The sequence below is a fragment of the Erinaceus europaeus genome, chromosome 9 (assembly GCF_950295315.1).
Source record: "Erinaceus europaeus chromosome 9, mEriEur2.1, whole genome shotgun sequence".
In the NCBI taxonomy this organism is placed as follows: Eukaryota; Metazoa; Chordata; class Mammalia; order Eulipotyphla; family Erinaceidae; genus Erinaceus; species Erinaceus europaeus.
In genome coordinates this window covers 36,579,047-36,593,510 of record NC_080170.1, presented here as the reverse complement: position 1 = coordinate 36,593,510, position 14,464 = coordinate 36,579,047, and the positions used below count along the sequence as shown (strand labels likewise).

Sequence of the window (14,464 nt, the reverse complement as noted above, 5' to 3'; positions counted from 1 at the left end):
AAATCAAGTATTAATAACAACCTGATTTACATATATATGCAAATCAATTACTAATACCAACCAGATTTACACACACACACACAAACACACACACACACATATATTTGTAGTGACCAGGAAAATAGTTCAACTGGCAGAATACTGGATTCTCATGAACGAGGCTTCAATTTTGATCTCCACTATCTTTTGTACCAGAATGGAATTCTGGCTTCTCTCTCTTCTTCCTCCCCATATGGATCTCTCTCCTTCTATCTCAAATGAGACAAGTGTTTAAAACCCTATTCACAAAGCACATGATGATCAATTATAACATCCTTATATATCGTGCGTCATAATCACAATGTATAGCCACCAATTACAATTTAACACAAAGGAAATGAAATTATTGAAAAATGGTTGATGTCTCTGTTGTTGAAAACAAAGTTGAGTACATATGTGTAGAAATGGCAATCTCGGGGCCAGGCAGTGGCTCTCCAGGTTGAATACACATGTTGCCATATACAAGGACCTAGGCACAAGTCCCTGGTCCCCACCTGCTGAGGGGAAGCTTCATGAGCAGAGGAGCAGTACTGAAAATATCTTTCTTCCTCTTCTTCTCTATCTCCCCTTTCCCTCAATTTTTCTGTTTCTAAGCAAAATAAATAATCTAATAAAAATTTGAAATGGAAATATCAACATAACAAAGAATTAGGCTCAAGTTTATATATAGATACAAACTATTCAAATGGCATTTTACCCTAAAGTCATCCTGTCCCACGACAAATTAGTAATTCTTTTTTAAAAAAAATTATTAGTGACTTAATTTTGATTTAAAAAATTATAAGATAAGATAGGTATAATTCTGTACCGTTTCCACCACCAGAGTTCTGTATCTCCATTCCCTCCACTGGAAGCTACAGTAGTTCTCCCAAGGTTGTAGATATGGGTTGCCTAGTATTTCCTTTTGTTTACAAGAACTTTTACCCTCCCAGTAATAAAATGAGGATGTGTTCTCAGTACATGGGGTAGAGATTGGCAACCGTGGGCCTGTGGCTCAAATGCAGCTCACCCACCACCTGTCTCTGTAATAACAGTACTTCTGGAACACAGCCACACTGAGTTATGTACATACTGCCTAGGGTGACTTCATTGACAAGGGCAGAATTGAATAGTTGCAACACAGACAGTAGGGATGACAAAATCTGAAATATTTACCAGCTGGCTTGCTATAGGGGAAAAAAAAAATCAAACCTGTCAACCACTTGTTTAGAGTACTTGGCTTCCATGAAACATAGAAATATGTGATCACCCCTTTCAATTTTCTATAATTCCATTATACAATGCTGAAGGGAATTTTTAGGGACAAAAATTCCTTAGCAGAAAGAACTGACTTTTGGTACTTTGTGGTTTCTAGGTCCATATTACAATAGTTACATATTAAAGGGAATCTTTTTTCTCCTTCTAAGTTTCAAAACAGATAGAACTAGAAAAAAAAATTAAAGAGATAAAAAGGAATAAAACAAAACCTTAAAACAGGTACAAAAGAGGAGGAGAAGAAAAGAAGGAGAAGAGAGCAGGGGTAGATAGCATAATGGTTATGCAAAGAGATTCTCATGCCTGAGGCTCCAAAGTCCCAGGTTCAATCCCCTGCACCACCATAAACCAGAGCTGAGCAGTGCTCTGATAAAAAAAAAAAAAAAAAAAAAAAGAAGAAGAAGAAGAAGAAGAAGGAGGAGGAGGAGAAGAGGAAGAGGAGGGAGGAGGGGGAGAGGGAGGAGGAATCTTCAAGGAATCCTAAGTCTGAAGTTTGGAGAATTCCTAAATCGCCACACAAAACTGCCAGATGATGTTTAGCCAGTGCACAGAAGTCTGTGGAAGCATATCCCACCCACCAAATATGATGGCTGCCGCTGATTTACCAAGGAATCTTCCTTTCCCACAAGATAGTCTCTCACTGACTCCCACACAATGATAGTTTGCAAATCTTATGGGATCCATTGCCTTCTGAGGCAGGAGAGACTGCACTTGAGCGTCAAAAGAGAGAAATAGGGGGAAGCATTTGCCTTGCTGGAGAAACAAAGCCTTCTTAATTCTTATCTCTGGTAAAAAGGAAAAAAGAAAGCAAGTAAAGAAAAATTATCTTTAATGGAGTACAAAAAAAAAAGTCTAATGCTTAGCAACAGATGACAGGATAAAGTTATGGGACAAATGCTCAGTGGACTACGACTTTGAAAATAAAAGCTGAAACTGTGTCTTTTGGGACTAAGCAGATAGAACTGGAGGTGATACTTCTTAGTAAGTAAAAAGGTGAAAGAAAACTACCAGATAATTTTGCTCATATGTGGACTATTGGAAGCTATACATAAACTTACGAAAGAAGAAAAAGCAAGAGGAGGAGGTGGAGGATAAGCAACAGTAGCAAGAGCAGCCACCGAACTGTTTCTAAGATTCTGTGAGAACTATGATGGTTGGTTATTGTTGGGGGCGAGGGCACAGAACTTTGGTGGTGTGGAATTATACCCTGTAATCTTACAATCTTGTAAACCATTATTAAATCACAAATTTAAAAGGTCACATAAAGCAAAACAGCCAAAAGAATGATTTGTTTACCTAAAGGTGATACTAGGTAAATATATGACCAGGAGGAAAGACACTTCCACTTACTTTGTATGAAAGAAGAAAACACATGTGCTCTTCCACTCGAAAAAGCCCAACAAGTTGGAAATGATGACCACACAATAAAATATAGAGGGTCAGTTCTTTCCACTGATGATAGGGAGACTGACTAGGAGCCCGAGAGAAGATTCTATCACATGTCACTACCCTTCAATAAATAAATAAATATTCAAAACTCAAAGTGCAATTTCTTTTATATATATATATTTATTTCCTTTTTGTTGCCCTTGTTGTTTTTATTGTTGTTGTAGTTATTACTGTTGTTGTTATTGATGTTATCATTGTTGGATAGGACAGAGAGAAATAGAGAGAGAAGGGGATGACAGAGGGGGAGAGAAAGACACCTGCAGACCTGCTTCACCACCTGTGAAGTGACCCCCCTACAGGTGGAGAGTCAGGGGCTCGAACGGGGATCCTCATACCAGTCCTTGCGCTTTGCACCATGTGTGCTTAACCCACTGCATGACTCCCATCAAAATGCAATTTCTACTGAATGTAGCTGTAAGTGGAACCATTATGACTTGAATTATCCTAAATCAAAACATCCTAAATGGAGGACTCTATTTTCTGGAGGACTTTAAAAACAAAACACCTCATTTTCTAATAAACCACCTCATTCCCTATGACCAAGCCCAGTGTGATAACAGCTCAGTAGTCCTACTCTGTCAGAAAAAAAAAACAGGCAGAAGATATTCATTTATGGAATCTATGCATCCAAAAGGCACAGCAGTTCTTAACTTGGCAGTTTTCACTTCTGAGCACTTTCTGGAAATGTCTTTTCATGTAAGCTGAAAAGGACTCCCCACTGGACACTTGGGTAACTCTAAGAGGGCACTGACCTGGTGATTCTGCCAAGATAAGGGCAGCTTCTGACCACTCAGCAACTTTATGACTTAAAGAGAGTGATATATCAGTATATGATTTTCTAAGGGTCCAGGAAATGTTATAACACACAAAGGATTAATATGATCTTTTTCCTCAAACCAAGTTGAGAAAAAGAATAAACTGCCCTTTGTATATACCCATCAATAATCATTTGGTGGATAAACTTTCTCTGTCAATTCTGTATAAGGTGTTATGAGGGGCAGAGGAGCCCTCAAAGATAAGCCAGGTATAGACCCTGCCAGTCTTCATGGAATTCTCTGTGTTTAGAATGACAAGACTTAGACATGTAAAGAATTATAGTACTAGAGAGTATAACTCGGGCCTTCAGTCAGTTAAATAAGGATGCCCAACAGATCTCATAGAGGAGCCAGACAACCTTTAACACACATGTGTCAGCTATTTCCTGACTGCATTTCTAATCCCAAAGCCCCAGCACACATCCTTTTCTGAGAGATCTTGAGTGTAATTAAAAATGGCTATCTTGGGATGTGGCTCAGTGTGAAAAGAACTTGCTGGCATGAGACGCTGAGTTCAAGGCTCAGCAACAAATGTGCCAGAGAAATGCTCTTGTCTTCTCTCTCACTAAATAAAAAATTAAAAAAAAAAATCTTCACATACATTTTTAAAATGGCTATTACAGAATTCCTAACAGCAGTTGTCTAGCCAAGAGACTTTTATGCTTGAGACTCTAAGGTGCCCAGTTTCATCCCCAGCACCACCATATGACAGTTGAGCAGTGCTCTGGTAAGAAGCCTCCAGAATTCTTCAGGCCTATCTGATGCCCTGATGTTAGTCTCTTCCTGAAGTGGCTGTTTGTGCCCAGTTTGGGGAGAAATTGTCATCATCTGCAGGGAGCTCCAGCTTTAACAGCATGTTTCCATCCCTTATCTGTTAATTATTATCCCAGATGACAGGCTGGCACCAAAGAAAGGGCAGCCAAGACACCAGGACTCTAATCCCATCAGTTGTCTCTGATGTAAAATGAAGGGTTTGGCCATTGGATTCTTTCCAATGTTCCCGTTGCTGGGTGGGAAGGGCACCTCTTATTATCACCAGTATAGAGCTAGGGAAACTAAGGTCAGGAGAGCTTTAGGGACCTGCCCCAGGTCTCAGGTGATAATTGGCATGCAACATTATGCAATATTCGAGATTAGACATGAGGCCTGTAAAGACTAAGCTTGTTCTACAATATCACTCTGAGAGCCACGCCTAACACATTGGGCAACAACAGCAAACAGAGAGATGCTCCAGCAGCACAGGTCTCTCTTGCTTAGGTTTTAGGAGTCAGTCTGATCACACTTCCCCAAGAGTCAACCTAAAAAAAAAAAAACCAGAATAAAATATAGGGGAAGTTCAGCGGAAGGATCCTGGTTCCTGGATCCCCCGGCTCCCCACCTGTAGGGGAGTCACTTCACAGGTGGTGAAGCAGGTCTGCAGGTGTCTCTTTTTTTCTCCCCCTCTCTGTCTCCCCTCCTCTTTCGATTTCTCTTCATCCTATCCAACAATGATGACATCGATAACAACAATAATAACTACAACAATAAAATTACAAGGGCAACAAAAGGAAATAAATAAATAAAAAGAAAAAAATATATAGGCTAATCCTCACACCACCAGGTTCTGCACCCAAATACCTGGGTTGGGACCCTAACCCCATCACTCATGAGCCACCCGTGCAAACTCAGATAAGTTACTGGACAGCTCCTGGCCTCGGTTTACCCATCTTTAAAATGGGCATCAAACTGTTGTGAACATTCAGTGAGATGACTCTGATAAAACTCAGGGCAAATATTGCAAATATTTAACATTTAGGTCTTGCTGAGAGGTTCTCTGAGAGGTAACTTTTTTGGAGAATTATGTCAGCATGACTAGTTCCAAGTTCTCTGATAAGCCAGGTTCATGCCCTCTCTCCACTATAGAACGAGGTGGGGTGCAAGGTGCATCCACCAAGACATGGCCTGCTGCCAAGTCCAGCCTGTCCTGGAGGTCAAAGGCTTCACGCCTATCACTAGCTAAAAACCAGAACTGGGGTAGAAGACAGGATCCCAGATATGGCAATGAGTCAGGCGGACGAGGGGACTAGTGGGATGGTCGGTTCAGCCTTCTGCTGCAGCCAACACACCAGCGGAAGTGGCACTGGGTCCAAAGAGAGCGTGGAGCTTGACTTGGGCAGCTAAGTCCCCTTCCACACCTCACCCCAGGGCTACGGCTTCCGACGGGTTCTGACATCTCTCCTCCTCGGGGAACCGGGGCGGCTCAGGACAGGTCTGGGCATCCCCCCTGGCCTTTCCTAATGCCAGCTGAGCCCGCCCCCAAGCCACTATGTCTTCCAGGGGCAAGCCCAGGCACCCTCTCTCCTGGAGGGGAAGCGAATTCCGAGGAGGGGGAGGGCGAGTAGCAATCCCCACCTCCTAACCCCTCCCTTTCCCAGAGAAGATAAACATGAAAAAACTTGTAACCTGGGCTGTTTGGGGAGGACTTGGAGCTTTCTAGGCGCCCCTTCTTTGCTCCCTTTAAGGGGACGATCATGACTGGGCAGCGAGAAGTCAGACTGTTTGGAAAACACCAACAAAAGACTATATTTAGCTCTGCGCCTCTCCGCCTAAATTCCTCTTTATTTTGTCACTCTCAGCTCAAAACCACTTGGTGGAGGAAGTGGGAGGAAGGGGGCTGGGAGCCGCCGCGGAGACAGAACAGCTGTGCCTCCGCCTCTCCGCTCCATCCCTATAAATAGCCAATCATCAGAGGAGGCTACTTTTCCAGCCAATGAGGATGCCCCAACTGAGAAAGTCTTGGCGGCAACCAATGGGAGAACCCGAAGGGTGTAAGCTTGGCGCCTGGAGACCAATAGGCCCCGAGTTTGGGAGAGGTAACTGGAGCTGAGTGTGGGTGTGTGTTGCACGAGCTTCCTACTTTCCAGCCTGCGAGCCAGCTCTGCGCACCGAGCATGCCCAACTGTAGGGGCTGTAGGATCGGGGTGCAATCCAGTCTCCGGGTTTCGGGCGTCCCCGCTGGAGGTGGGGGGAGAGAAAGACTGGTGGGGGTGAGGGGAGCTGAGTTCCAAACCCAGGGGTCCAGTCCATTTTCCTCCGTAGAACTGTGTTTCAGGCCCTGAGTTCTCAGACTCCACGGCTCCGCCCCGGACATGCACAGTCGCCTGGGCCCGGAGGGTAGAATCTCGGGGGTGTTGGTCACGGGAGCCCGCAATCCTTCCCATTCCGCCCTGAGCCGCCACCCAGCTGCACTGACACCCAAACCCAAGAAGGTTTTCTCCGAGCGCTCACCTGAGGGCACCAAGGCCCCTCGAGCAGCTCCAGTCGCGCACACAAATTTACACTGACCTGGCCGCTCCAAGCCGGCTCCTCCCGCCACGGACTGTGGCTCCGCCTCGGCTCCACCCCTGCACGGCCCCCCGGAAAACCGGGAGCCGCGGATCTGCCGGGCGCGGCCAGGGGCGCATTGGGCATGCTCGCCGAGGCGGGGAGGGCCGGGCTGCGCGCGGCGAGTAGGAAGCCCTCGCCCCGTGGAGGTTGCGGGAGGGAGAGCGCGATGGGCTGCGGCGGTGGGTACAGGCTCTGCGGGGACTCATGCCACGCGCGTCCCGGCCCGACGCGCAATTAGCAGCCGCCTCCGCCACGCGCCTCCCCCGCCTCTCGGTGCCCCCGGGCTGCGGCGGCGAGGAGCTGCAGCCGTCGCCTCGCCCAGGGAGCCGGCATTGTCCTCCCGCTCCGCCGCCCAGGCTGCAGCTGCCGCCGCGGGCTGCGGCAGGGCCCCGGACCCGAGCCTCAGGGACGCGCCGCCGGCCCGGTGCTCGGGCCCCCGCGCTGTGATCTCCGCGCCCCGAGTTCCGCGCGCTTGCTTTCCGGGCTTCTTCGCACCGAGCCGAGGAAGGGAAACAGCAGCCCGGCCGCCCCGCTCAGCCTGCCCCCGGCGAGCAGCCCCGACGGGGCCGCGGCAGGCACGGCGAGAGAGCCGACGGAGCCATGAGAGAGTACAAAGTGGTGGTGCTGGGCTCGGGCGGCGTGGGCAAGTCCGCGCTCACCGTGCAGTTCGTGACCGGCTCCTTCATCGAGAAGTACGACCCCACGATCGAGGACTTCTACCGCAAGGAGATCGAGGTGGACTCGTCGCCGTCGGTGCTGGAGATCCTGGACACGGCGGGCACCGAGCAGTTCGCGTCCATGCGGGATCTGTACATCAAGAACGGCCAGGGCTTCATCCTTGTCTACAGCCTGGTCAACCAGCAGAGCTTCCAGGACATCAAGCCCATGCGGGACCAGATCATCCGCGTCAAGCGGTACGAGCGCGTGCCCATGATCCTGGTGGGCAACAAGGTGGACCTGGAGGGCGAGCGCGAGGTCTCGTTCGGCGAGGGCAAGGCCCTGGCCGAGGAGTGGAGCTGCCCCTTCATGGAGACGTCGGCCAAAAACAAAGCCTCGGTGGACGAGCTGTTCGCCGAGATCGTGCGGCAGATGAACTACGCGGCGCAGCCCAACGGCGACGAGGGCTGCTGCTCGGCCTGCGTGATCCTCTAGGCGCACAAAAGCCAAATGCACCCGACTCTCGAAATGTGATTTTTTTTTCCTCTCCCTCTCTCTCTCTCTCTCTCTCTCTCTCTCACTGTCTTCTTGCTAAGAGGTTGGAGACGACTTTGCATTGGCCGGGGTGTCCCGAGCGCACGGCTGACCACCGCTGCCGGCGTCCGCAGCGTCGGTGGTGGTGGTGGTGGTGGTGGGGGGGGTGCCCTGTCCGACCTGATCAGCTCCAGACCTGGTGAAAATGTGGCTCTTTGCAGCATGTACGTTTCTCATTGATTTTTTTTTTTTTTTTTTTTTGGTTGAAGCAGATTTCTCTGTTTGAGTAACCTTTAGGGGAGCTGTGCTGGCTACTAGACACCGACAAACGAAAAGTTTTCGGCCTGGGGAAGAAAATGGGGAGGTGGGGGGGGGGGAAGAAGACTGGGAGATGATGCAAAGGGGTGGGGGGAGACCCTTTTTTTGTTTGTTTTGTTTTATCAACAGCCGTTTTCTAGTTCCAAGTTTTAATTCATGGAAGGAAATCCGGGAGAACCTAATGAAGGAGGAGGAAAGGAAACTTTTTTTTTCTTCCTTCCTTTTTTTTTTTTTCCTCCCCCCACCCCCACCCCAGGAGTAGCTGGAAATTGAGGTCGGGTTCTTTTTCTGCCAGCTTGGAAGGGCAACCCCGGGACTGATTGGGATTCTGAGGATGTCTATGCAAAGTTGGATTCTTGTTACAGTATGTCCAATCTGAAGTATTGCACATCTGATCTGGGACTGTTAACACTGAGGCCAATACAGTGTGGGGTGCCAGAAAGTGTCTGCTGATATTTGTGGAAAAAAAAAAAATCTATTTTGTTTACCTACTGTATCAAAGGGAGGGGGGGTTGGATCTGGGGGAGAATGGTGGTATTTTTTTTTATCAGCTGTGAAAAAAATGTTACAGATCTGCACATTTGTGTGTGTACTGTTGTGTGTGTGGGTGTGTGTGTGGGTGTGTGCGCGCGCGCACTTGCGTGTGCGCGTATGTGTTTAAGTTGAGCTTTTTCTGTTCTTATTGGTTGGCAAGTACCAGATATTAGTGACTAGCTCTTGGTGACTAGCTCTTTAAAAACACAGGACAAAGACTAAGCAAATGTGATTCAGGGCTCCTAGCACCCCTGTGTCTGCAGAGTGCCTTTCAAAACTCAGCTGTTCCAGCCGGTGCCAACCTGTGAACTTCCCACCGTACCCCAGAATCTTCCCAGTTTCCTTCCAGTAATCTTCCTAAAGGAGCCAGGACAATAGGGCCTGTTGTCGGGTGAATTTCTCTATTATTTCCATCTTTTAAAATGTATTTTCTTGCCTTGCAATGGTTGGATTTTTTTTTTCTTCATTTTATTCAAAAGTTCAGGTATTCACCTCCCCTCTCAGAGTAAATTTTTTTTTATTTCTTTGTTATCTGTTATAGGGTGTTCCTCCAAAAAGCAAAGAGCAAAAGTTTTTACTGTTGTGATGTACCAAGAGAATTCTAACTGTAATTTTTAATTCCAGACCTGCGTTGAATCATTGTCTCTTCCTTTTAAGAATTTTAATACAAATGTCATTTTTAAAGAAACAAACCCAAAACGATTGTTTGTGTTTCTGTGTTTCATGTTCAGTGACTGGATATGGCATTCTGGTTGAGGTGGGCAGGGCCAGGGGCAGCCCCCAAGGTCTGTTTGTTACATTGCTCCCATCTGCTTGTATCTGGGGAGAACCATTTAAGAAGCCTTGGGGTATGGCCATACCCTGTGGACTACAAACTGAGAAGGACTTTGAGTCTCCTCTGCTGATGTGAAGTGGTTTCCCTGCCTATAGCCTGGGCTCTTAATCTGTCTTGGATCTGGAAAAGGAACCATCCACTTGGCAAGGCAGGATAGATTGCACTTTATATCTTTCTCCCCTTTTGTTTTCAGTTATTTGAAGAAAAAAAAAAAAAGCATTCCAGTTTTGAAGTCATACCTTGTAGTGTTTTCTGTAATATAATTTTGAGAGTTGCAGAACATATTAAACCTTTTGAAGTTTTCACTTGGACATGACCATTAGATTGAAAAAAAACTAAAGGCTGGAACAGATTCTTTATTCCATACACTAACAAGGTGTAACTATATGACCTCAATTTTTTCCAGCTAACAGTAGGAGGCAGTGTGACCTTGTTCATTTTTCTTTTTTTTTTTTTTTAAGGAAGGCTTTAGTAATAATGTCTCCAGGATAAAAGAAGCTGCATGATTATACATTCGGAGCACTTAATCTACCTTAGCTGAGGAAGTGCAGATGAAGTCTTCTGAAGAATGTGTTGAAAGATTTATTCTGTTGAGGAAGCCAAAAGAAATTACAGGCCACAGGTTTCTTTCAAGTATTTGCATAACTTGCCTTAAAGTGGCTTCTTTGCCCAGGTGACAGCTCAGTGTTCCTATGTGTAGAAGGAATGGAGAATTCTGCTTTTGATTGTCCATGGTCAGTTTTTCAATTTCTATCTCATTTACATTTAATATTGAGCTCAATTGGTAGGTTATGTATATTTTTTTCTTAATATCGAGACCAAGAAAAACTACTCCAGTGCATGTCTCTACAAAGGCACATTCTTATATTTGAGTATGTGTAGCTGTTTCAGTATTGAAAATTCTGAACACGTGTATAAAACGCATTGTGAAAGGTTTTTAAGAAGACATTGGAGAACTAGTTTATGTGGTTTTGTTATTTTAGAAGCCTTTTGACATAAAATGCTGCCTCATATCTAATGTAAGAAGTGTCAGTACTTCTGATGGGAAATATCTGGAAAAGATTAGATGTAATCATCTTCCTACAAAATTTAGTCACTTGCATGACTAAATGCTTTAGAGTTCTGGGATGGTAGAGCAGAAGATTGGACTCTACATTTATCCAGTACTGTAAAATAAATGTCAATGAGAACAATTTTGTGTGTATGCCTGGAACAGAATAGTAGTTGTGACTTTGTCCATTATCTCTTCCACAAAATTAAGAGAGACTTGGGACCTTGTTTTTTAAGAAATATGTCTGTTTATTTGGGCTAGTAGGAACCCCTTCAGTATTCTGCTGTGAAGAGATAAGAGCGTTTGTTTAAATGAAAAGTTGAGCTGACTTAAGAGTGTTAAGGAGGAGGGAGGGAATGAGAAGTTCCTTAAAAGGCAATCACCTGTCAAAACAGAAACTGAGCAGAATGAACCTTTATCTGTAGGAGGAAAAGCTAACTTTTAAACTTGACCCCTGCTGTTTTTTTTTTTTTTTTTAACAGCTTTCCTTTTGGTTCCCTGACAACAGTCAACCAGACTGCCAGTTAGTTCAAAGGATTCTCAACCTCCCCTCCAATTTTTCTTTTGTAATAGCCTCAGAAAAATCTTAACATTTTTTATTTGCTTGGGATTATGGTCCTGAAACGAAATGATTTCCATGTAAACTTGATGTTAACTTCACTGAATTACATGATGGGATCAGATCTGTTCTGCTGTTTCTGTTTGGGGTCAGAATTTCTGCTTCTTGATTAGTGAGCCTTTTCTGGAGGTGTGAATCCTAGAATTAATGACTCATCTAGCTGAACCATTCAGGTAGTTTTATAGATATTTCCACCAGCATGCTACTGTGTCCATTTTGTGTTATATCCCAGTATTTCTCACAAGTGGAATAGGAAAGCAAGAAAACACAATGTGTGTCTCTGGTTTGGAGAGTTACATGCAAAATTCCTCTTGACTATTACAAAAACACATTTATTTTTCACAACAGTTAGAATAAGTCCCTTACTTATGATTGGATGTACTTAAATATGAAGAGAACAAAGATTTAACATGGAAATCAACCCTGTTTAAATGATATCAAATGTTAGTCACTGTTTCTACTTGACTGACAAAGTTTGTGAGTATAAATTTTGTCTTATGAAAATGTAGTGCATTTTGAAATAGTACTCATACATATTAGTATTCTTTAGAAAATTATTTACCTTATTTATTAATGAGAGAAAAAGGAAAAGAGAACCAGAATAACGCGTTGGCATATGTTATGCCAAGAATTGAACTTGGGACCTCATGGCTGTGAGTTCAGCACTTTATCCATCTACAACTTCAGAGATCATGGTTTTCTTGATAATGACATTATACTCATACTACTCTCAGACTTTTAGGTATAATTGAATGCTTTGGTTGAATATGGTGCTAGTTCTCAAAGATACGCTTAATCTAATATCTGGTTCTTGGGATTTTAGGCATCAAGTAGGCCAGGAGTCAATCAAACTTGACCATTTAGCAAAATCACTTAGAGATAGAAGCATGTGCCCTTCGTCTAGTTTGCCGCTCAGGATGTTTAGATACCATCTTATAATTGCATGTCTGACAAGTTTCCAGGTAGTCCTAAAATTACTGTTCCAGGCACCATCCTTTGAGAACCAATGATGTGGTCCAAACTTCAAATGAATCCTATACATTTAGAGACAAGGACACAAGGCCCATGCAACTCAGTTTATGGTGGTGTCACAAATTGGTAGAATAATTTTGATTGAAATCTATGGCTTAAGAAGACCTAGACCATTTGCATTAAGAATGTTCAGCCGTTGAGTATAAATTGCTAAAGACACATTCCAGAGAGACAGCTCAGCCCTTTATGAGGAAAAAAAAAGGAAAAGAAAACCAGAATAATGCTTTGGCATATTTTTTTTTCACATTGTTATTATTAGTGTTAGACTAATGAGTGTCCTAAATCATCAGAATCAGTATTTCCTCCCTCTAAACCAATTTGAAAAGTTTATCCATGGTTTAGAGGGACATGTGTTTGCCTTCTCTTTACTTCCAGAGTTCTCTTTACTCAAGAGTTATGTTTTTACACTTCCTAGCAAGGATTGTAAAAAGAAAATGTATTTGAGAATTGAAACCTTCATGTCATGCTGAGCACATACGTATGTCTATGTACACGTGTGTTTGTAACTACATGGCCTTAGCCAGACACTCAAGGTCTTTTCGTCAATTTAGTCTCATCTATTTCTATAGCTACTTGTTGTGAGAATTCATAGCAGGCATCTTGTTTTGTTACATGTCTTAATCTTTTGGAACTATGAGTATTGATCTGTGAGCTGGAAGGGCTAGGATGTCCTTGGTATTAAACAAGACTGTGAGAAAATGTCTTTCTTATCCTAGGGGGATAGAAATTATGTACTTATTTGTCCAATTATCTAAGCTTACTTTTTGCCAAATGGATTGTCAGGCAAAATATGTGTGACTAAGCTTAGAGCTTTGAAAATATGTGGTTTGTTTATTTGGTAATTGTGCAAATGTTGCAAAAGCATTTTTTGAGGTTAAAAAAAGATTATTGAATGCTTTGAGAACACAGGTGCCCAAATTAGGGCCTGAGATTGTTCTTTTTTTTTTTTTTTTTTTGATAAGAATATAGTTGCAGTGCTTCATTCCTTATTCAGCACATATTTGTTGAGCGCATACCTGTTACCTGTGTGTAAGGCCTAATGCTTACATAGGAGGAAGTCAGTCAAGACAGCAGTGGCATTGGACTTTGACCACACTATGCTCAGAAAATAGCACAATATATAGGAAAGCACAGTTACATTTAGCATCATTTATACTGAAGGTCTGTCTGTCTGGCAGGCAATAGAGTAGGTACATTTGTTAAATATTGAAACTTGACTTTGAAAGGTACGTAGATAGTAAATAAGAATGGAGCCCATGAGATTTAATTAGCTGTTAGCTGTTGTGTCACATGTGGAATTCTTGTCATTTTGTGCAGTTTCCAACTTCCATTCTGAGGTCAGCTACAATTTAACATTAGGAATAAGAAAATCAGTTTGTTTTCTTATTTTCATGCCAAAGGCAAGAGGGGACAAAATGGAGAAAACAAGCTAAGGAAATTTGTTTGCTATCTTTTTTTTTTTAAAATGAGGAAACACAAGAAAGGAAAGGATGGTTTGGGCCATATCCTGAAAGAAGCAATTGTTAGCATATGATCTTTTTGAGGCGTCTTATATAAAGAAGGTTCAGGGTAGGATATTTCTGTGTAGAAATGATCTAGAAATAAGTGTCAAAGAGTTAAGCTAATGTTGTAGGTTTACTAAGCCTATAATTTATTTTAAAAGTTTTGTTCTCATGCCTTCAGTGCTTATTGGAAAGAGAAAACCAGCTCAGAGAAAGAAGTGTTGAGTAACAAGCTGTCAGAGGTAACAATAGTAGCAGTTTTTCTAAAAAACATACAAATTGAAAGGAATTGTGGTTTTTACCCTTCCCCATTTGCAAGATGATTTCTTGTGCTCATTTTTATTTGTGTATAGTAAGATAATTTTTTATTAGTGACTTAGTAAGCAAGATAATTTTTAAACATGAAAAGGTACAAAATTCCAGAAGTAACAGCACAGCTCAACTTCAATTTTAAGAAGT

The 14,464-nt window shown here is 43.4% G+C and overlaps 1 protein-coding gene across 1 annotated transcript; it reads left to right on the top strand.

Moving 5' to 3' along the window:
- The first annotated feature begins 7,059 nt into the window (after positions 1 to 7,059).
- RAP2B (RAP2B, member of RAS oncogene family) lies at positions 7,060 to 10,994 on the top strand. The gene has a single exon (XM_060197622.1). The coding sequence runs from the start codon at positions 7,524 to 7,526 to the stop codon at positions 8,073 to 8,075; it is 552 nt and encodes a 183-aa protein (XP_060053605.1). The 5' UTR covers positions 7,060 to 7,523; the 3' UTR covers positions 8,076 to 10,994.
- The last annotated feature ends 3,470 nt before the right edge of the window (positions 10,995 to 14,464 follow it).

Coding starts and splice junctions, on each gene's coding strand:
- RAP2B (XM_060197622.1), top strand. CDS start 7,524: ATGAGAGAGTACAAAGTGGTGGTGCTGGGCTCGGGCGGCGTGGGCAAG.